Raw genomic sequence first — 23,274 nt, 5'->3', positions numbered from 1 at the left:
GCTTGAGGTATGCGAAGCATGCGGACCTTCTTGCAAGACATCTCTAGAACATTCAACAAATATGCAAGTTGCCCAAAAAACCCTTGACAAATCAATATTCTCTTTAGCAACCACTACAAGGGTTAACTGAAGTTGATGGACGAAGCAATGAACGTAATATGCAGAAGGGGACTCTTCCATAATTAATTTCTTCAAACCATTAACATGACATTTCATATTACTAGCTCCATCATACCCTTGACCATACACCTTGGATAAAGGCAATTGATATTTGATAAGTAAGGACTAAAATTGCTTCTTTAAGAGTCAATAATGTAGTATCTTTGACGTGCACAAGACTAAGAAACCGCTCAACAGATTCTCCTTTTTTATTGACATAACGCAAGCAAAGAGCCAATTGTTCCTGATTGTATGCATCATGAGACTCATCAGCAAGAATAGCAAAGCATTCGTCACCATGTTCCTCTATAATAAATTTGGTAGTTTCATGAGCACAAGAAGCAATAAGTTGTTCCTGAATCTTATGGTCAATCATCTAACAATTAAGTGGAGCGTTTCTAAGAACCACCCTATTAACTTCTTCAAAATTACCTGCAAACCATGTCAAAAGTTTCCTAAATTCCCTTGATCCTGCTAATTCTTTCCCTCATCATGACCACAAAAGGCCAACCCCTGACGCAAAAGATATTTTATGCACTTAAGTGACCATGTCAAGAGAGCAAGATATACAGCCTTAAACTCTATAGTATTTGAGGCACAAGACTCGCGGATGGATATTCGAGGTCTTCTAAACATATCATACTTCTCTTTTAGCTTTCTTCTAAACAAATAGCAAATAAAGTAATATGCAGCATCTTTATGCACACTATATTCTAGCCACTTGAATTCGTCAAACCACTTTGGTTGGAATCGGCGTATGCCTCCACAATCATGTTGCGGAAAGTTATCACTTTTCATGTTTGGTGGATATGGACCCCAATGCGATGTACGCCCTTCTAACTGAATCTTGATCATTGACAGGATAGTTAGAAATAGGAGCCCTCAACCAAGGATCATGCCCTATGTTATAATCATCATTCTCGTTGCTACTGGATTCGGATTCATCAACATGCATGGATTTATCATCTTCGATTATTGGGGGCTGAACTGGCTACCGCTGCTCAACTCTAACTGGTTCAGGAGGCACTGTGTTCGCCCCACTGTTACTCGATTTTTGAAATACCATCATTTCCAGCTGGTTTTCATTGGAAGATGGAGAAACAACCTCTGGCTCAGATTATCTTTTTTTGCAGCACTTCTTTCAAAAAAGATATCAAATCAGTAGCGGTAACGCTACTCTTCCTCCTTTTCATAATTCAAACTTACATATTACAAACAATCGAGTTTCATAAATATTTTCCTCATTACAATACTACATTGTTACGAATTTATCATTAATTTCGTAAATTGCAATGATAATTTTTATGGACGAATTTTCACAAACCTTTCAAGGTTAAGGGCTTGGTTGCCCTTGCCCCTTGCTGCCTTGCTGGATGCAGAGCTGCCAGTCACGCGTGCGCTGTGCCGCTCACTGCCACCCTAGTCACCGAGGCCGAGGCCCGAGGCACCACCGTGCCGCCACGCGCCGAGCAGGCGAGCCAGAGCCTGGCCCTAGCAGCAGGCAGCCCACAGCGGCGCGGCTCCGCCCCTGCCGGCCTGCCGCTCAGCTGCTGGCTCGCCGCCTGTCACCGCTGGCCGCCGCGCCGTGCGCCGCCGCCGTCACCCCACCTAGGGTTGCCAGCCTGGGGAGCTGCCGAGCTGGAGGGCAGGGCAGGTGTGGCCGTGTGGGCATGTGGGCCGGGGTGGGGGAATGGGGAGGGCACTGGGGCAACCTGGCAGGGGCTTGCGAGTGGGGTGGGCCAGTGGGGGCTCGTGGGCCGGGGGTGTGGGGGAGGGGGAACATGCACCGTTTGGTGGGGAGAGTAAGTTGGGCTATTTTGAGCCCGTTATCGTATTCGTTGTTCGTTTTTTTATTCTTTTTCCTTCATATACTTGAGAAATACTACATATACAAAAATAATGGGTATTCAACTTAATACCTTTGATTCAAGGTGGGCCCGCCCTTGATTCATAGTATGCTTGTTGTTCGCATTCTAGTTCAAATTCTCTGTTAACCAGCCTTTGCTATACAGTTTACACAGACTATTTTTATTTGGTAGCTGTGACTAGCTTTGCCATACAGTTAATACAAATGTTTTTTCTTTTATGCTACAATTGCCAACACTGAATCTATCTACTTTGTTCAGTTTGTAATCATCAAACCCAAAGCAACAGGAGGGGCATGTTTCTACTACCAGAATGTAGGAAATTAACCGTGGGTATTAAGTGTGTAAAAAAAAAGCAAATTCTGATCCTGCAAAGGTGAGGGATAGTGCGTAAGCGTTCAGAAATGCTCCATGACATAAGGAGCTCCTGAGTCTTAAAACTGATCACCACAAAAGAAAGGTGGATCTAAGTGTGCAAAAAAAGAAAACAACCCTAAAATTCTTGCAAGAAAATATAGGGTGCATACTGATGCAAACTGCCCATGCCACAACCACATCATTTGTGCGATTTCTTCAATATAACGATGCATACAAATCTAGAAGAAGTATGAAACCAATACTGATGAATCATAACCAGAAGAGAAACAATCAGCAAGTCAGGAAATATTTATTGAGACTCAATATAACCATCAAAAGAGGATTCCATTTGAAATATCAAAACGAGCATTCAGATGAATTATGAAGGTTGACAATAGCATTATGAACAGGACGCACGAGGATACATAAATTTCCCTAATACAAAGTATCAGAACTGAAGGAACTTCCTGCATTCTAAAGAGTTGGATATGTTATTTATGCTATCATTAATAGATCCGATGGGTACCCGAAACCTGACCCGTACCCGTGGGTACCGGGTACAGGTACGTGTATAAAATTCTACCCGCTAGATTTCGCAGGTACAGGTATGTCTTAGAGTTTTGGGTATTGTCGCGGGCGGGTATTTACTCTACCCGCACCTTGCCCAATCCGTTGCCATCCCTAGACGTGTGGAATCGGACCCGCACGTCAGTGACCCAACTGCAGGGGCAGTACTGCAAATAATCCCTCTTGCAGGGCATCTCCAGTAAAAATATCAAAATATTAAAAATGATGAATATTCATTATAAGAACGAATTAAACAGATTTTAGATAATTTGAAACTTTCAGCAGATGTAAATGCATCCAAATTCTGTGTACACGCAAACTCTCAAGTTTGATTTCGTTTCCATTAAAAAGGTGCCAAAAGAAAAATTTTATATGTGTGAAAAACGTCGCTTTTGTATCTTTTGTAAAATGATTAAAGTTGGACTTTAGACTTTACGTGTTTATATAGAAAGCGGATGCATCCGGTGCCAAACCGGAAGTAGGCGATGTTGATGCGCGCGTACATGGCGCTCAGCACTCTGCATTATCCGGCATTTAACGCTTGTTTATCTGTAAGTGATAGAGAGATCTGCTCAAAATTCCTTACAAAAAACCAAGTTTATCTTGGAACAGGCAAACAAAGAAATGTGTCGTGTACAAATTTTAAAGCTGAATGTGTCCAATACAATTTTATGTGCCCTGCACTATGACATGACTGAACAGAGACTGAAAGACATGAGATTCACATGGCTCCCGTTCCATGCTGGTGAACAACAGATCTCTGGACCACCTCGCCTTGTACATTTATCAACATTGACTCCTGCCAAAGTTCGCAAATGAAAGTTACATGGGAATCCAAAGGTTTCATATTGATATGCAGCATACAACCATAAATAAGCTCACCATCTCTAGGGGTGTAACTCTGTGCAGGAAGAAGCCATCTACACCTGTTTGGTCACCACCATGGCTGGGATGTCCAATGTACAACATTGAATTGTCACGGTGGAAGTATCCACAAAGCCCACCCGTGCTTACATATGCGTTCTGTATCATATACAGAGATTTTAAGTTATAGAGATCATTAATTTGGAAAAAGAAACTCTCATCAACAAAGAGAACAGAATTTACCACTTCAAATTTTGTGAAAATACGCTGAAACGGTGTGTAGAACTTCATTATTTCCGGTGCTTCTGCCTCATTGCAAACAACTAATGGATTATATCCAACAACTATTTTCCTGTCTTAACAAAAAAGAATGTGAGACATTATGGTCACAAAAAATTTGTAGTAAAGACTGAAATATTTGCTTCTCCAATAATTATACAAAGAAGGTAATGCATAATGAACAGGGACAACTGGTAGTAAACGCTTACCAATTACCACTGGTAAGTGCCAATGATCGCTCCAACCATTTAGTTTGTTCCCTATATAAAGTGCTTATTTTTCCATCATGTAGAGGTTCCTTGTAAAGAAATTGACAAATCAGTGGCTAAGAATCTATCAAAGTTAGCGTACCAAATGTGATGTACTGCTGATTATCAGACAGGCATGATCCCAAAAGAAAATCAAAGTTCGTTTAAAAAAAAAGAAACTCAAAGTTGCTCAAGGTGTAATACCTGCAAAGCCCCAGTATCCAGACCAATGATATCTAGAACCTGATCGTACGACATATTCACTTTCTTCACAAAGTTACCGAGTATACGACCGTGCGATGACATGGTGGAATACCTGACAGAAAAGCAATGGTGCTGGTCCCATAATGTACACTATAGAGCTAAATTTTATTAGAAGTGGCTGTAAGTGTAGGGACAACTATCTTACCAGGGTATATTCAGAGCTAGGGGGTACATGGAACCCTGAAAGGGAAAAAGGAAACAACTTAACAATGTTCAGTTACAAAAAAGATTCCTTAACTACTACATTAGTAATGGACAATGAAACACATTAGACATAACTCCAATCTCATTAGCGCAAGTTAGTTACTTACATTTTGCCGAAGTGGGTCATTCTCTCCAGACTGAGAGACATCCAGCACGAACTTGACTTCATAAACCTTTGCAATAGCCTCCATCTTCATAAAAAATATAATTTTAATCAGAATAGCAAATCTACATAAGATATGTGTACTTCTTTTGTGCAATTTCTTCAAGCCAACAAAAACGGCACAATTGACAATCGATCTAATCACAGGCAGCAAGACATTTCTAAGCCACACCAAGCACGTAGAAGTTTCACGCTGCTTAATTCGACATCAACAGCAACATTTGCCAAGACGGGTGAGTAGCAAAGCAAACCGAACCACTCACTAAGTTCACTTAACTATATGAACACATACTGCACTGTGCTATTAACCAGTCCATAAAGTGGAGTAAGAATAGAATACAACACAATTCAGCAAAGACATGGTCAGTCAGGAGGCACATTGGCACATGTGCCTCATCAGAAAAGTTGCATGCTGCATGTGCCGTCATCCCAGGTAGCTCCAACGCAAGGACTCAGAGTAATAGCAGTCTTAGATCTGCTGCAAATGTGCAAGTCATCACCGCGTGAATCGGTGCCAAAGCATCGCCGCTTATGTAGGAGCACGAGAGTACGCGCAGGCAACTAAATGAGCAAATCAAATCAACGATGACATCTTCACTCCGAATGACTTCTGTTGGTCCAACAAACCACGAACCAACAATTCCTAATGTTTCGAACTTGAATTACCAGTCACTGCAACATTAGATGGGCGATTTACTCGGCGGTGATCCAATTTACCGTGATAAAAAGAATGCAGCGCAGCGCAAAACGAAGCAATGCAATGCGGCAATGCCAATTCGCCACAAGGCGGAAGCAACACGACCACGAAGAACACAGAGAGCCCAAACAACACGCCAGGGGACCGGATCTTGGAGAGGGAGTAGAACCGCGCGGACCTGCCTCAGTAGCCGGGCCTGCTCGGCGGGCGCCCGGGATCCGCCGGCGACGCTGAGGAAGGCGACGCCTCCGCCGCGCGCGCCCCGCCCGAGCGCGTCCACCCCGTTGCCGCCCCCGCAACGCGGGAAGAGCTGCGGCTCGCCGAGGCTGAAGGCCGCGTAGAGCGCCAGGCACAGCGCGGCCTGCACGGCCACCGTGCCGCGCCACGGCAGCTGGCGCCCGCGCTCCGCCGCCGCTGGCGCTTCCTCTTCCATTGCCGTAGAGCGGTCGGGCACAGCCTGTCAGGCCTCGCCTCGCCGTCTCGCGCGCGCTCTGTGGCGCCTTCTCTCTGTCTCAGCAGCCGTGCCGCCGAAGTCGACGGAGACTACTGCGGGGTCGTGGATATCGTGGCCAAGGACGAACAAACCAACGAAGTGCCAATGATGATCCATAAAAAAAATGGGCTTCTCCCTTCGGATCATGGGCTCCTGTCGTCCTGTCGTAGGCAACCGAGCCAGGTGTCGTGTGTCGAACAGTGAAATGGCAGACGTGGCACGGGTACCAAGTGAAAAACATACCACAAAAGGAAAACGAAACCGGATAGTTTTCTAAACCAGATAACTTAGTACTTAGCAGAACGGTACATTGGTAAGCATTAGCAGTAACAAGCATCAGGTTTACTTTGATGTTACAATATATGGTAGATTCTGATCACCAGTAAAAAAGTAAATTAACGGGAGTTCCCTTTCCTATCGCTCTGCAACCTACCTACACGTCAACCGTCGATTTCCATCATGTCCGGCTTGGCAGTCGAAAGCTCGCCATTCGCTGCCTCAGGGCCTGAATCTTGCGGAGGTGCAGCAGCGGCTTCTTTGGAGTTCGCATCCACCGCTTCCTCTTTGATGGCACTGGCAGTGCCATTCTGTTGGGGTTGCAGGGCCTGAACGACACCCTCGCACAAAGTTTCAAACTGATGAAGGCTATTGGCCAAACTGGAAGACGCGGACTTGACACCAAAGAACGAATTGAGCGCAGAAGCACCGCTGTCTTCAAGCACGCCACACATCTGCAGAGCATACACAGAGACGGGTTAAACCCACGAAAAGAAAGGATGTGTTCTCACTCATGGCTCAGCTCCACTACGCACCTTATTGTAAAGATAGGGAACTTGTGACTGACCGCCGGTGCCATCGGGAGCCACTTCATTGGTAGCTGCAAATGAGGATCCCAGTTATCACAGTAAACAATAGGAAAATCTCAAAGACATGTCCACAACATCACATTTTTAGAGACGGCAGAGTACACAGGACAGCAGCCATGCTTGGCACATGATTAAAATGATGGCAAACATGTTATCTGTCTCTTTCTGCATTGATGAAGAGAAGGAATACGTAGGGAATAGGATGTCACTTACGAATTGGCTCAAGATTTTGCAGTTCTTGCAATTCCACCAATAATTCGTTGATATCTCGAACAGCTGGAGCATGTCCCGCTGGAATACCTTGTTCGGCAATATCATCAGGAACAGGAGTATTTGACTTTATCTGCCAAAAAACAGAAGTACACCGTAACAAACGACCCGCAACAGCGATAGTAAAGGAACAGCTAGTGTGCGCTCCCAGGAGAGTTTATGTGCACGTGTGTTGAAAGAAAGAAAAAAGCTTGGTACCGTACCACAGCATATTCCAGATCCAAGCATCTCTCCAGGATATGATATCTCTTTCTCAAGAACTCAACTATCTTTCTCTGGATCTCCTTGTAATGGGCACCTGCAGTATTCACCTCACCTTCCTGTGCGCCTTCCAGATTTCCCTGGAAAAGAATTGAAGAATTGTAAGAAACACAATTGAGTCACGTCACTTGGAAATTATGAAGAAAAGACATTAAGCACATACTAACATTTTCCACATTGTTTAATTGAGCACCGATTATTTCATTTATGGAAGGGAGATTCAGCTCTCGTCGTGCAGCCTCAAAAAGCCCATTATCTCTGTCATCTGATATATACTGCCACCTCGCGTATCCATGCCTAATGAAGGGGAAACATTTCAATTATGTTAATACCTTAAATGGTAACTTTGTTACAGCATAAAGACAAACAAAAATTGGATAAATAATGTACTAGCCATGAGGAAAAAAAACACATGCAAAGTGATCTTAATATATAAAAGCAACTAAAGGCATTCAACATGCAGATCATATTTTGTAAAACTTATTGTCACAAAGTGAAATGTTAAGAGATACATACTTTAGTATCCCTTTCAGTAACAGTAAGTCATGTTCCGTTTTCCATATTCTTCCACCAGATAAGCCTTGGAACTCACAGAGCAAGTAATTAGGAAAGAGGTTTGTATTTTTTCCTTGTCCCATGGCAGCCACCTGGAACCACAGAAACATGACAATATTAGACAATACAAAGGTTGTCTCATTGATAACAGAATTGCACAACGAAGTACTGTTATCAATGAAATTCTATAAGGTCCAAAGATCTATGAAATTGTACAAGTAATATGGTTCCAGATCATGATAGAGAACAGTCTGAGTTCTTCAAAAGAACACACAAGGTACAATATTAGACAATACAAAGGTTGTCTCATTGATAACAGAATTGAACAACGAAGTACTGTTATCAATGAAATTCTATAAGGTCCAAAGATCTATGAAATTGTACAAGTAATATGCTTCCAGATCATGATAGAGAACAGTCTGAGTTCTTCAAAAGAACACACAAGGTATAATACAGAAATTCAGTTCAGCATCAGTTGCACTTTACATACAAAAGTATACAGTACCCATAGCAAAGCTTCTTTACGTTTTAAGTCATGGTAAGATGCCAATACCAACTGAAAGCCACATGTACCTTCTCCTCGATAAGGGATATGTTTGCTATCCTGACCAACACATCATCAACACGCATCCCTTCCTTTGGAACGCCATCTGCATTCATGCATATAGACGATAAGAATGTAGATGGAGTAGAAATGATAGTAGCCAGCACTAAGCTCAACTTACCTGAAAAATAGTCTGAATCGTTAATGTCTTCAACAAGATGGGCCATGACAAGTTCAGCATATCTGCAAGAACATTTGTAAAATAAGTAAATAAACTGTATGGAAGACATTGCAATAAATCAGTTTCAGGACTAGAAAAGGATTGCCTTAGTGCTTGCAAAATTTGCTAATTTGGTGTTTCACTTGGGAAGTCATTTAGTAATACCAGAAGAGACTTCCTGACTAATAGGCGCTATACAAACCTACCCTATACATAAGTGGGTGTACAAAATTAGGTGCATGCTCAAGTATATCGTATTCTTGTGGGTTCTTTGACAAGGAAAAGGCAATGTTAGAGCTACATGAGAGGGCAGCATCCCAACTCCTGTTCCATGTTCATATGAGTTACTTCAGCTTCAAGCTTACTCGAATTGCATCTGAGTAACCTTATTAGTTGTCAGTCTATCATTGGCGTTAATTTGCTATTAGCAGGCATAGTCTGGCTTTGGTGGCATAGTTGGCTTAACTTGGCGTCCTATGTCATGTTATCACATCTTTTCTCATTAGATAAGGATGCTAGCTATCCAGATTTGCAATATAACTTATAAAACATGAACCCACCCAAGCATATCGGTGTGTACGTGCTTACTCTCAATACCAGCGGCTGACATTGTCTCGATGTGTACCTGCCTACTCTAATTACCAATAGGCCTCTGCCATCGCAACATGTGTACTTTCAGAACTTCCAAGTTACTGATTTCTTCACCAAGGGACAAAATCGAGTTCATTATCTATATACCTAGAAGCTAATGAATAAAGTGTAAAATGTTGTAGATAATGTCCAACTAACTTACAAAAATATGCCTTATCCTTCCTACTTGGTGTACAACTCAAAAATATTTGAGATCCAAAAATATGGAGAGCATATTTCACATACCTCTGAATTTCGTCAACACTTTTTCCTTTCAGACGAGGAAGATACTCTTTCCAGTCATAGTTCTGAAAACCGTATCTGCAATGTTGTGCAGGGTTAATTGCTGACCACGAAAAACTACATGGTATACATTCATTTTGGTCTCAGTACAACTAGAGAATACCAAAGCATACAACAGCGGTCCCAGGGCAAATATTAGATGCTTAAATTGGATAAGAAATAACTACTTGGTGATAAAATACAGGTCAGCACACAACTATAGAAGAGAATAATAAAAATGTCAACACTAACCTTCCATTGTCAGAAATAGAACCCTGTTAATGAAAATGTACCCATGGGCAAGAGATATAGATAAAACGGAAATTTGTGTGTGCTTGTTCTATCACTCTACACAAATAACATGTCGACATCTGCACATAAACTATAAATTCACAGTATTCACTCACCCACAAGACAGGTTTCAGAGGTATATCAGTTACTAACCTATTGAGTGTCTGTAGGAACAGTGCACGTTGAGCATGGTTGAATCCAAGAACTCTCAACGTACGTCCTTCGCCCTCCATCAATGGAATCGAATCAACATTACCTAATGAAGATGTATTGACATAGTGTATAAAATACATAATATTCATCATGTAGCAATAACACAGTGACAGCATACTCAATTTAACTGTCTTACGTGATTTTCTCTTAGAATATTGGCCCCTCCTCCCAGAAACATTTCCTTGCAAATTTGTGTCATTATCTGACACATCGTCCTCAAACGAGTAATCCTCATCCTCAGAGCTTAAGTCATGAATGTCATCCTCATCAGCAGCAGCCATCTAGAGATGATGCAGAAAAGAAACAGGGCTCATCAGTCTTTTCCATTACTAAAACAATGCATATACTTATACTCACTCTAAACTTTAATCAAATTAAAAGAATTGCATTTGCAAATAGAACATAACAGTACATTCACAGATCTCATGATTGATTAGGAGGTAATGAACTGATGATACTGTGCAGTTACAGCAAGAAAGATCTAACATGGACCATATTCTGCCTTATTATCATGCAAAACTAAATAAAAAGATTACCTTGGCAAATAGAAGATAATAGTATAGTGAGGTTAGACCTCATGACTAATAACTGAGGTCCCATTAAACCAAGAAAGGTCGAAGAATTAGAAAGGCTGTATCTTTTGCCTTATTTTCATGCAAAATTATTACGGCTCCTATCAGAATATGTCTTATTAACAAAAATTCTCAAACTTTAGCCACAATAATTTATAAGTGGAGCATTAGATATTAGGAGGGAAATTATTGTAATCTACAATCATAGTATAAATGTTCTGCCACTAAACCATACAGGGTCTTTTCTCAAAGCATGCTGTATCTTTTTCTTAGTCCCCTTAATGGAAGGAAATACAGAAGATGTGCTTAGACAAAAGAACTCCGTGTTTATTCTGGTTTCTGTGTGTTGTGAAGAAAAAATAACTCTGAGGATTATGATGCGATTTAATTAAAAGCAGCTGCGACATGTTGGTGTTCATTGGGATCTCTGTACAAACTATACAAAGATTGAAAGCTGCAAGAGGTCTTGCCCTCAACTTTACTTTCTGGTGCTGGCACATTTGGTTGCACAGAAATATTAGAGTTATGGAGGTCAGCCAGGCCAACCAAGTCCATTTTGGGTGGCACACATGAGGTAGCAGCCATCCTAAGGGCCACAGGATGCAACAAGAAAGCAGCATTCGTGCATATCTTTATGGTTAGATTATATGGCTTTGATACGTATATTATCAATATAATTACTTGCACGAATTATCCTAGTTAGGCATATAAGCACAGTGCTATCATCTCTTTGAGGCAAACTATTCCTAATATTAATTGCAACTACAACTGTTCTGCGTGGCATCTAAAAGATCTGCTCCATCAATACTGTAAATTATAACAAATTTGAATCCCTCTTGATAAAATTACATCTGTTCCCAACCTCAAAACAAAGAATGCAGATCACAAAATAACGGAAAAGAAAAGAGGGACAAGGTTAATAATGATAATGCTTAGAGGTGACACCTGTTTACGGCTTCTTTTCCCTTTTCCCATAGCGGTATGTTCTTCAACTTTCTGTACATCGTATCTATCCTTCAATAGTTCATCCCAATAGTTTGCTCTTTCAGAGTTTGCAGCTTCAGCTGCAGCCTTTCTCCGTGCCTCCTCTTTTTCTGCCAGAGCCTTTGCCTCATCAATATATTCAAAGTTCGCAACCTGGTATGGGTAACACGTGAAGTGAGAACTGTGTTGCTTGCTAGAATATGCCAAATAATCAGAATGCAAGAGGAAAGAATGACGTGTCATATCAAGTTGTATTATGTGGCATTTTTGAGAATAGACAAAACACAAATAGTATGACTCTATTAGTAGTATACCATGTTTGTCAATAAGGAATATTAGAATAAGCATGCTAGTGAATGAAACAAATAAGATCATAGAAACATTGCTTATTTGAGAGTGCCTTTCCCAGAGTTGTGCAAATATAGATCTGGGAGAAGCCGGTAAAAGTAACAAGTTAATTCAAATGTGAATGCATGCAATGAACACGCAAGAATACCCCATTCATCAACAAAAATCTAACACATACGTTAATCCGATCAAATATCAATAGAGGCTTTCTTAGCAATTAAAAATGAATTAAGATAAAATATACCAATAACATTGTTTTCAGACCTTACTAGCTCACAGACAAACATACTTGTGCAAAATTGAGATGATGTGTGCTGCACTTCATCCAATATCATGTGCACATAAGCATGAAAAAGAATAGGCAATGTAAACCACAGTGAATATCAAGAGCATATAAAAAAAAAAAGAACCTCCTCAAGCATTATGCCAGTAATAAGAGAAGACCTCAGTACCTTGAATCCTTTTAAGAATTCATCATCTTCGTCATCTTCCACAGATTCTTCATCATCAACTTGCTTACGATCTAACAACCTGTCAGGCCAGTGCAGAAATATAAACTAATTGTTTCATGTAACATTGAACACAACAGTTTTATACTTTAAAAGAACCTAAAAGTTGGGGCAGAAAAACTAGGAAATAGTGTTTCATAAATACTGCACATAGACAGAATCCATACTATAAATTACTCTAAAAGGAGAAGAAAAAGAAGTCCATAATAAAATGATATTAAACTAACCAAATTGATCACTCTGCTCCAATTGTTCTTGTGTACAGGGTGATTTAGAATATAAATTGCCCCTTTACTGCAATAATTTGGAATATTTCTAGGTTTGCAAACATAATCAAAATAATCTCTGGGCTCCAGTACGTTTTGTAAACCGTTTCATAAACTTGGGAATATTATAAATAACTTCACATCACAAAGGCTTTGCACAAAGAATCTTCCCAAGGTGAAGTTAAGAAGTTTACTTCTCAATTGCAGCGTCATCATAATGAATTTGGCGAGATTCATCATTCTCATCCTCAAAAAGCTCCTTTGATCCATAGCGTATAATATCATCTAGCTCCTCCTGAGAAAGGTCAAGATGTACATTTATTATTTAGTATTAAAAAATCGATATGATAGAGATTCACAAGTCAGGCGGAATAGCAAATTGGGCTGACTTGCTTTGTTTGTACATGCTAATACATGTTCTAGAAGTTGATAATTGTTAAAAGCTTGAAAGAAGAAACTACATAAGACCGGGGTTATACCAGCAACTAGTCAATTACCAGCTCCAACCAAAAAAAAGGGCGTACCCAGTGCCGTAGGCTTCCCGCACTGCGCGGGGTCTGGGGAAGGGTTGTTTTTTTTTTAAGCGCCAAGCCTTTCCCGCACAAATGTGCAGAGGCTGGGGCTCGTACCAGCTCCGACCGAGGTTCAGGAAATTTATGAGAAAAATATCCTGAAATCCTGGGTACCACATTCATGGAATCTTTTTTATATTTTGTTGCCGGGGGCAATTCTATGTAAAGAGACCGACAACCCTGTTCTGGTAAGAACAGACAGAGTACACAGCTGGCCAGCCAAGGGCAAGAGTGGAACACCTGACCCTTCGTCATCATATCCTATCTGTTGGACCAAGGATAAAGGCCCCCACCCCTCCCACTATAACACCTGGGTTTTATGGTCGGGTTGGCTAGGTGGGACGTTCTAACTTGGTACCAGAGCCGAGGTCCTAGGTTCGATCCCTCCCGGCCACGCATTTCCGCTGCGCGATTTCCCCTGCGTCTCTTGTGTGCTGAGACCTGCTGCGGGCTACGCCGGGCTCGCACGCCGTAGGGGGAATGTTGGACCAAGGATAAAGGCCCCCACCCCTCCCACTATAACACCTGGGTTTTATGGTTAGGTTGGCTAGGTGGGACGTTCTAACTCTATCGCTGCCATGCACATAGCAAAGCCAATCTGAGCTAACACATTGACATAGTTTATGGATATGAAACCTAAAAGAATTAAGCAACCCCTCTCATGTCACACCACAGCTCCAAATCATAAATGCGTAACACCATGGAGGAACTAAAACTTATCTACCTCACTCATACCACCAGTCCAAAAAAGTCTCATTACAATCATAAACTTCTATTGACATCAAGAGAAACTACAACAAAATTTACAGAAAGACTCAATAATCACCAACCCTGGTAACATGTGGAAGGTTTAAAACCTTGTAAAATGCAACGCAAAGAAAGGACCATGATAGTAACAGATGCTGCATTTGGATTCATGCAATGCCAGTAACAAAACGTAACATGTAACTACTCAGCCTTGATGTCAGAAACAAGAATTCGCACATAGTTCAGGCCATAAACTATCCACCAAAATTGATGGTTTACAAAATTCCTACTAACCATTAACTTGCAGTCACGACGATTACCTGATTGACATTATTAGCTTTTGTGAGTCGACCAACAACTAAGTGCTCCAATATCATCTTTTTTTTTGTAAGCTGCATCATTCGCTCCTCAATTGTACCTCGGCTAACAAGCCTGTATATCATGACCTGAAAAGAAAAACAAATGAAAGGGATATAAATAAGAATCACCATGAAAAATATTAAAGAATAAGAATTTCAATTCAACATATAACACTATAAGGTAAAATACCTTGCTAGTCTGTCCTAAGCGATGAGCTCGCGCCATAGCTTGTAAATCCGCATGAGGATTCCAATCGCTGCACATACATAGGTGACAAGTTAAAGCAAACTCATTATATTAACTGTTTTGTCTAAACACAGAGATTGCTTTACCTGTCGTAGATAATTACAGTATCTGCAGTTGCCAAATTTATTCCCAGACCACCAGCTCTGGTAGAAAGAAGAAAGCAAAACCTAGTCGAAGTCTTAGCATTGAAGCGGTCTATTCGTATCTGCCTTTCAGCACCACCTATCTTGCCATCAATACGCTCGTAGCTCCATTTCTGAAACATGTTTCGTTCATAGCACAGTGAATGAGATCCATTAGCCCGCACCACGCAAAGCTAACACTAGTCACAGTGGGAAGATTGTAAGTACCCTGTAACTTAAATAATCCTCCAGTAAGTCCAACATATGCTGGAACTGTGAATAAATTAGAACTCTATGACCCTGCTCTTTCAGTTTCACCATCATCTTGTCCAGAAGCTGCATCTTACCTGACGAATCTAAAAGCCTCCTACAAATTCAAACAAACAAGATAATGTTAACACCTAATAAAAGAAGTATGGAGTGCAAATACCAATCAATAGATTTACTCAAGCTTGAAACATGACTAAACCCCAAATTGGTTAATCCAGTTCAACATCATTGGAACAAATTCAAATGATATTACTCAGAGATATACTACATATTAGGAAATAAATGGCATCATATAGGCATTCTATCAGATGGATACAGAAGTTACACTCGAATGAAAATGGCAAACAAATAATGTTCTTTGAATAATGTTCATAGGGCCTTGCTCCTGTTCTTTTACATAATGTTCTTGCTGGTGCATTCTGAATTATGATTACTGGCAACTGCCAGTGTATGCGTAGGAATACTTGGTATCACTAACCTTTAATGTTTTGGGGTTAGTGATTACAGGGAGCAAGGCCCTATGAACGACAAGTTACATTCGAATGAAACCAACATGAAACTACACGGGCCAAACAAATACTACCTCCGGTCACTAAAACTTGTCGTTTCAGACAAGTACGACTGTTTTGTGCTAATTCTTCTTGTCTGAACATCATCTTTTTTTGACCGGAGGTATAGTAACAGCTACAGCAAAGATAAGCTAAATATTCATAGAGAAATAAAATAGAAGACAGTTAATAAAGAAGAAGCTTTGTGCACCTTAGACCTTCTTCTGGATTGGCAGGTTCAGAATCAGGTTCATCTGTCATGAATCCATGGCAACAGAGTTTGCGCAGCTCCATTACAACGTTTATTAGGGAGATCTGTAACAAGACAATAAAGAATTGTAAATACGGTAAGGCAGATACAATCAACTACACGAAAATCAAAGCAAGCTATTACTTGTCCACCGTTACGACGGGCTAACACTTCATAATTCTTGGTGAGAATTGCCTTATAGTACTCCTTTTGTTTGCTCGTCAGTTCAACTCGTAAAATCAATTCCTTTTTTGGAGGAAGCTCTTTCATAACATCTTTCTTGAATCCTATTTGTACCAGAGACAATAAGGTTGCAAATGAGTAAGGTGATAAGCATTATGTAGAACCTTTTGTGGCAAAGCAAACCAATAGATGGAAGTTTTAACAATGGCATTCATGAATAATAATACGACTTTCACAATCAATAATTTTGACATCCTTTAAACAGGGGCAGCCAATTGAACAGTCATTTGATTCATTATCAGCAGCACCATGTGCGTGGCAAAAAAAGAAAAGAAAAGTGAATTGAAGTAGATTCGCACTTCGAAGAAGATGTGGCTTCAGCATTCCATGAAGCTTCTCAATTTGCTTGTCTTGGTTTATATCCTTGAACTCTTCTTGGAGCTCAGCTATACTCCCAAACTGCAGAGTAAATACATAAGCATGTCACATCAGGCTATAGATAGTTTCAAGAGAAAAAGTGTTCTGGTCGTAGAGTTAAACATTTAATGTGACACGGACTGAGGGGAGGGGAATGCTGCACGAGAGGACCAAGTAAGTGCAGTGCATTGTGCATATATTGCACGTTATGCATCACAATATTTCCTTTACAAGCAGAAAGGGTTTGGGGCCCAAAAAAACTCAGTGATTCAATCGAAATTGTGCCAGTAAGAATTAAAGAAAGCGGGACACAGTCAAACTTGAACCTTATCTAATCCTATTTTGCCTGCGCCTGCAGAAAAATGGCTTTCACAAATACTCCAGTAATATATTTGTGAAAATCAATGACAGCAACCACTTCAATTTATGGGGGTTTTCTTTCACAAGACTACTTAATACTCCCTCCGTTCCAAAATGTAGGTCGTTTTGGCTTTTCTAGGTTCATAGATTTTGCTATGCACCTAGACATACATTATATCTAGGTACATAGCAAATACTATGAATCTAAAAAAAGCTAAAACGATCTACATTTTGAAACAGAGGGAGTAGTAGTATTTACACAGCCATCTGCAGTTAAAAACATAGTCAAGAAATTATCATAACAACAATAGCTTCCTGTGTGTTAGTCCATCAGAACAGGCAATCATGGTGTGGTTTACACAGACAACCATTGCCATTGTAGGCCCCAGTGAAGCAGTTCAATAATAGGGTTATTTATCAGAATATGCTAAACTGCCTGCAAATGACAACAGTGCTATTGAGACATTACTTTAAATAACAATCGCAGAGGCCACAGAAGATCGCCACTAACAAACTAAAGAGTGCCATGAACTAAATAAAAATGAGACATTTAGCATCCCAGAAGCAGGAAATCTTACACTTTCACCCTCAAGGAAGTGCATAAGCATGAAAAGCTCATCAAGGTTATTCTGAAAAAAGAAAAAAAACAGAACATCAAATTAACATTTACAACAAAATGGCCAGGATCAACAGACAACAGTGCAGCCAGAAGGAACTGCATATATGCCAAAAAGAAATCAAGAAGAAAATAAACAAATGAATTGAATGGCTGACGAGTGGGAACTGAAATAAATGATGCAACCTAGTATAGGATCAAGGTTCACGCAAAGCTGGTACCTAACTCAGTGCACAGACATATGATATCAATAGCAGCCCAAATTGCACATGTGCAGAAAAGTACTCCATTTCTTATTTCACATAGGCATTTCATTGTGGATTCAATAAAAATACACTATTAGATTGGTGTGTCCTTATATGTCTCATGAGGCAGATAGTAAAAACATTACTCGAATACCCCCCTCATTTGGAATCAGCAAGTAAAAACACAAATTTAGCTACCAACAAATTGCCAACAAGGAAAGCTAGAAGGTACAAAACTGAGTTTCTACAGAAAAAGTAGGAATACTTCAAAATGAGAAAGGAAGATATAGGCAAATTGCGAACGGGCTTGCAGCCTGCAATGCTTTAGTAGTAATGTTGAGCGTTTCTTGTTTAAACAAAAGCCATGGGGGTGGTCTTATCCCCACCAGTCAAGTTTTTTTGGTATAGACAAACTTTAAATTGTGAAGGTTTTCACTATAGCTTAGGCATGACAATGTACATGAAATAGTAACCTGAACCGGGGTCCCTGTTAATAGCACACGATGTTTGGTGTTATATTCTTTAAGTTGACCAAACAACTTGGAATCTTTGTTTTTCAACCGATGCCCCTCATCCACAACCTGACAAAATATACAAATTGGAAATAAGTTAACTAAACCTTAAAACATGTTATGTATGGACACAACTGGACAAAAATTCCGCCAGATAAAAGATGCTGAGAGAGGACGTGCAAAAATAGAAGTACCAAGCATTCCCATTCTATGTTTTTTAGAACTGCCGAGTCCATGTTGATCATCTCATAAGATGTCAATAAGACATCAAACTTTATCCTTGACTGCTTCTTTTCTTCATTAGATGGAGATGGTTTCTTTTTCTTAAGCTTCTTTGGTTTCTCTTTGGGGTAGTAAAACTCATACTTCTTAATAATTTCCCGAGAAGCAGCAGCTCCAAAATACATTACCTGTCCACAACAAGGGAAAATTTTGTTGAGGAGATATAAGTCTGTCTGAATTACAGACAATATGGATCTCAAATTGGTTCGATCTACATACAACATTCATTTGAGGTGCCCAAGTTGCAAATTCACGCTCCCAATTTCGTAGGGTTGAGAGGGGGGCAACAACCAGATGCGGACCAAACTTGTCTTCGAACAGGGAGGCCAGAAAAGCAATGCTCTGTATCGTTTTCCCTGCAATTTGGATCATTTTATCAAAATCCCAAAACAGCATTTGAACAAAAAAACTTATATCCGTACAGTAAAGCATCCCTTACCAAGACCCATCTCATCACCAAGGATTACTCGTTTGTCATGATACCACGAATAGCGTAAGAAATTTAATCCTTCAAGCTGATAGGGATGTAGTGTGCCTTCAATAACCACCAAAAATTAGCATTCATGGAAAAAAAACAGATCCATAAGATTTACAGTCAACTGAACATTAAATATCCAGTAATAGTTTGTTAATTAATAGCAGCATACTGTTTATTCATAACACATACCACCAGAAAGAAATGTAGGGCTCTCCTTGAAATGGCGTGACTCGCGAGTGGGCTTGCCACCAGATTTCTTACGTCTGGACTGGATCTCATTAAAGCGTTCGATCTGAGGTTGGAATGCTGAGATGTCGGACTCATTTTCCCAAGTACATTCTTCATATGTAAGTTCCTTCCATTTCACATAGTACTCCCGCTCGCCAGTGGAAGTTTTTCTGTTTATAGAACAATGTAGAAAATCTCAATGCCAGACAAATTCTACTAAATGGAAATTAATGTGTGCATGTAAGGAAGATGGTAAGTGAGCATATAAATGGACAAGACCATCATGACATATTGACATGCAAAAATAGCACTATGAAGCAAAAGTGGAAGTAATAGTTTTAGCATGAGTAATTGGGTACAATCACATCATTCTAGATCATGGAATAAATTTCAGAGTGTCACATGAGTTTCATTATTGACTGATTCACGGAGCCAATAGGTAATAACAGCACTACAAATGGAGTGTGCATTGACAATAACAACATGTATGACCTGTTACATGAAATCTACATGCATACGCTATTCAGTAATTCACCAAAGAAAAGCTGGAGCGCCAGGACATAACATCACTAGCAACATAAGTCACTACAAATATAAAATAAAATTGTATCTGTGTTTTTAGTACCACCAATCCACAATACAAGGTAAAAAATAGTTAAGCCCCATGTACGTAATTTGTCTGTTGACAGATTATCCTGCATACCTGCTTGAAAGGATCCTGTCAACAGTTGTCCACTCCGGTCTAATTGCAATAAAGTCATCATCAGATTTCTCCACAGAATCCATTTGCTTACGGAAGTTATTCAATCTAGTTTTCAACCGAGGGTGTATCTTGGCAGCTTCTAAATATTCCTTTTCTGAAACCCTGGTTTTTAAAGAGAGACAATAATTAATAGTTGAGGAGTACATAGAAAAATAGTTATGTAGAGAGCAAGTAACTACCAAGAGCAGTGAATGTGTGATAATCCTTTCCACTTTATAAGGTATTGCTTGATCTTCTTTGGTTCAGGCTCTGAGGAACTAGTATCTTCATGAGGGGCATCCCGCATTTCACAATCTAGAATCTTCTCCATCTCTGTCAATGGACTTACCTGAAGACAACAAACAAGGTGAATTGTTACACCAACAGTATCATGCACGAATTGAAAGGGGTGTATGATGAAGGCTAAGACATACACATTCCGGGCAGCTCCATTTATCAGATGCAATGTTTAAGCAAGGAACCAAGCATTTTCTGTGAAATGCGTACGTGCATGTTGAACAAGAGACAAGGTTATCACTTTTTCCGCATCGCTGGCAAGCTTCTTCTTTCTGCACATATACAATAAGGATGAACCAACTAAAAAATACAGGACCATGTAGATTGAAACAAAACAAGATAAAAATACAAAGTCACATGAACTAGAGGGGATCAGGAATTGAAAATAGTGCATAACATTTCGAGCTCCAGTGTATAGACACAACAAGGTTCGGTTTTTGAACAACATATCTCAGAATTCAAAATGATAAGAACGTTGCCTTATTGTTGTTCTGGATTTGATGTAAACTGACAATAAAGTTAATAACAAATATGTCCTCTCTTATGATGATTTCATATGGACAGTCCTTACTGAAGCTTGAGTTTATGGAACACCAAGGCCACATATTGTATAGCAAACTACTAACACCCCTGCCCGACATGGAAGAATGTAGTATTTACCCAGTTACACCAAGACAGTTAAGGAACGCATGTTGTGTGTCACCTCTGAACTTCCATTTGAGTTTGAATTCAGGTAGCACAGTACCAACCAAATTCAACAACATTTAGACTGCAGAACCATAATTCCTCTTCAGACTGCACAGATTTCAATCAGTTAACTTATGCTGACCCAGACGCGGAGCTAGTGTTTTATTACACCTAGAGCTGAATTCAAGTGTCTAAGCCTACAATTGTTTGAAGTCATCTTCAAATTTAATAAAGTTTTATAGATCTATCAAAGCTACACATGGGCCCATAGGTTCCGATCCACCACTGTGTGGACCTAATCTCGTGTACTAACTACTAAGTATCCAACTTGTAGAATCAGATAGCTAAACTCAGCAAAAAAAAACAGAGAGAGCAAGCCTAATATCACGATTCAACCCCCAGAAGGCATAAAGCAACCGTGCAATCGAAGCAAATAATCCTAGAAACATTCCAGCACCAGTCAGGCTACCACAATTCTGTATTCCACGTGAATTGTAAAACTTATTCCTCCGTCTTTGCAATAGTTGAGCCATCTAGCAACCTAATCCCAAATCTCCAACCAGAAACCCTAGCAATAACAGCCCCAATTCCCCCGAAAGCACTAGCTACCAGACAGCCTCAGCGAAATTGCAGCAAAAGGCACAGAGAAGCAAGGCCCGATCAGCTTTACCGCATCCTCGCGCTCGATCCGCTCGGCAGGCGCGTCGTCCTGCCGATCTTTCCCCTTCCCGGCCCCGCCGCGCGGCGGGAGGTCGTCGTCGGACTCGTCAAGCGTGTACAGCGGCCGCCTCTCCGACCGCACGCGCAGCCGCTCCACGAGACTGCTCATCGCGCCGCCTCCTCAGCTCGACACGCGACGGGATCAAAACCCAGCGAGCGAGCTAGCAGCGCCACTCCCTCGCTGCCTCCTCCAAGCTCTCCCTCCACCCCTAGAGCCGCCGCCTCCGAGTGGGCTAGGGTTTGGTGGGTTTGGGGAGCGGCTAGTGGAGGCCGGTATTTGTACCGCCGTGGGGGGCTCAGGTGCCGTGTGGGGGAAGTGCGGCGAGAATGGAAGGTAGTATCGACGAGGTGACGCTCGGCGTGAGCTGTGGGCGGAGGCGCGAGGGCGGCGAGGAGCCCCTCTCTCTCTCTCTCTCTCTCTCTCACGAGAGAGGGGCAGAGGGGGTGGCAGTAGTAACGGCCACTGCCCAGGAAGAGCAGGGACTAGGCCTGTTTTCCGATCTGGACCTTCAACTACACTCAAATTATATGAGTCTCGTTGGGATAATTAAACCCAGCGTCGAGTAGGCAAAAAAAAACTCAAGCGTCGTGGACTTGTTTGGAAACAAAAAAAAGAACTTTGTTGTGAAATATAAGTTTTCTGGTATTGACCAGATTATTGTGTAGGATACACTATGCTGGGTGTGGTATGTCATCATTTATGTCATTTCCACACGCGTATTCATTTTTGTGCTACATTAATATCTTCTTTTTGGGGATGTACTCAATGTTGGCTAGAATTTGAATTTCAGAGTATACCTCAAAAAAACAAGAACTATTTATTGTTTGGAGAAACCAACTCTGATTTTGAAAAACTATGTACCTTTAGCCATGTCCCCGCCCACACGGTCACGCGCGCTTCCCTTGATCTTTTCTCCTACTCTATCGTTGACACAAGCGTCTAATTTATACTTACCCGCAGCAACGCCATTTGGTTCGACCATCAAATATGCCTATCATCCTTACTTATTTTCTACTAACCTATTAGCATTGTTATTATACACACATGTTATCTCGCTACATAGATATACAATTGGTCATAACGTGACATAATCATCCAATGTGAGAAGTCGATAACAAGATCCACTAGCAATATCATTTGGATGTTTAAAATAAAAGACCAAATATGGCATGTATCTTTTGTAGACTTATACGAACTCACTTGTAGTTCAACGAGCTCTGAAAACTTGCACATAGACCTTTCTAGAAGTGAGAAAATGGAGGTACTTACGTTAAGGAAAAATCTAATTGTATTCGAAGAAGCGGAACCACCAGAAGGGATGGGACAGATGGGGTAAATCAGCAGTGCTTTATAAGAAGAGAGGATGCGGAAAACGGGAAAAGGATCCAATGAATCTCGTAAGGAGCAAGGGAATTCGATC

At 40.8% G+C, this 23,274-nt stretch overlaps 2 protein-coding genes across 2 annotated transcripts; both read right to left on the bottom strand.

The window, feature by feature from the left end:
* Positions 1-3,478: 3,478 nt before the first annotated feature.
* LOC112888705 lies at positions 3,479-6,296 on the bottom strand. Its single transcript, XM_025954995.1, has 8 exons — positions 5,846-6,296; positions 4,915-4,998; positions 4,749-4,783; positions 4,544-4,655; positions 4,301-4,389; positions 4,056-4,164; positions 3,831-3,971; positions 3,479-3,747 (listed from the first exon to the last, which is right to left on the bottom strand). The coding sequence occupies exons 1-8, from the start codon at positions 6,098-6,100 to the stop codon at positions 3,670-3,672; spliced, it is 903 nt and encodes a 300-aa protein (XP_025810780.1). The 5' UTR covers positions 6,101-6,296; the 3' UTR covers positions 3,479-3,669.
* A 132-nt stretch (positions 6,297-6,428) lies between these two features.
* On the bottom strand, positions 6,429-22,314 carry LOC112888704 (CHD3-type chromatin-remodeling factor PICKLE). The gene is made up of 31 exons (XM_025954994.1): positions 21,804-22,314; positions 20,584-20,718; positions 20,350-20,498; positions 20,111-20,272; positions 19,369-19,577; positions 19,141-19,236; positions 18,921-19,057; positions 18,614-18,829; positions 18,381-18,488; positions 17,625-17,675; positions 16,629-16,728; positions 16,231-16,373; positions 16,048-16,151; positions 15,247-15,385; positions 14,983-15,152; positions 14,840-14,906; positions 14,611-14,736; positions 13,166-13,266; positions 12,649-12,727; positions 11,810-12,001; positions 10,429-10,573; positions 10,233-10,335; positions 9,753-9,827; positions 8,838-8,899; positions 8,686-8,762; positions 8,074-8,204; positions 7,725-7,854; positions 7,500-7,637; positions 7,240-7,369; positions 6,973-7,037; positions 6,429-6,891 (listed from the first exon to the last, which is right to left on the bottom strand). Exons 1-31 carry the CDS (start codon positions 21,960-21,962, stop codon positions 6,601-6,603), a joined length of 3,990 nt encoding a protein of 1,329 aa, XP_025810779.1. The 5' UTR covers positions 21,963-22,314; the 3' UTR covers positions 6,429-6,600.
* Positions 22,315-23,274: the final 960 nt, after the last annotated feature.

This window comes from Panicum hallii, chromosome 4 (genome assembly GCF_002211085.1).
Source record: "Panicum hallii strain FIL2 chromosome 4, PHallii_v3.1, whole genome shotgun sequence".
Lineage (NCBI taxonomy): Eukaryota > Viridiplantae > Streptophyta > Magnoliopsida > Poales > Poaceae > Panicum > Panicum hallii.
The sequence above is the reverse complement of the archived record's forward strand: the minus strand, read 5'-3'. Positions and strand labels throughout refer to the sequence as shown.

Coding starts and splice junctions, on each gene's coding strand:
- LOC112888704 (XM_025954994.1), bottom strand. CDS start 21,962: ATGAGCAGTCTCGTGGAGCGGCTGCGCGTGCGGTCGGAGAGGCGGCCG. Junction 18,489..18,613: donor ACATAGAATGGGAATGCTTG/GTACTTCTATTT, acceptor ATATTTTGTCAG/GTTGTGGATGAGGGGCATCG. Junction 12,728..13,165: donor GATGACGCTGCAATTGAGAA/GTAAACTTCTTA, acceptor CTGGCCTGACAG/GTTGTTAGATCGTAAGCAAG.
- LOC112888705 (XM_025954995.1), bottom strand. CDS start 6,100: ATGGAAGAGGAAGCGCCAGCGGCGGCGGAGCGCGGGCGCCAGCTGCCG. Junction 4,656..4,748: donor CTAGCTCTGAATATACCCTG/GTAAGATAGTTG, acceptor CTTTTCTGTCAG/GTATTCCACCATGTCATCGC. Junction 3,748..3,830: donor GAGTTACACCCCTAGAGATG/GTGAGCTTATTT, acceptor GAACTTTGGCAG/GAGTCAATGTTGATAAATGT.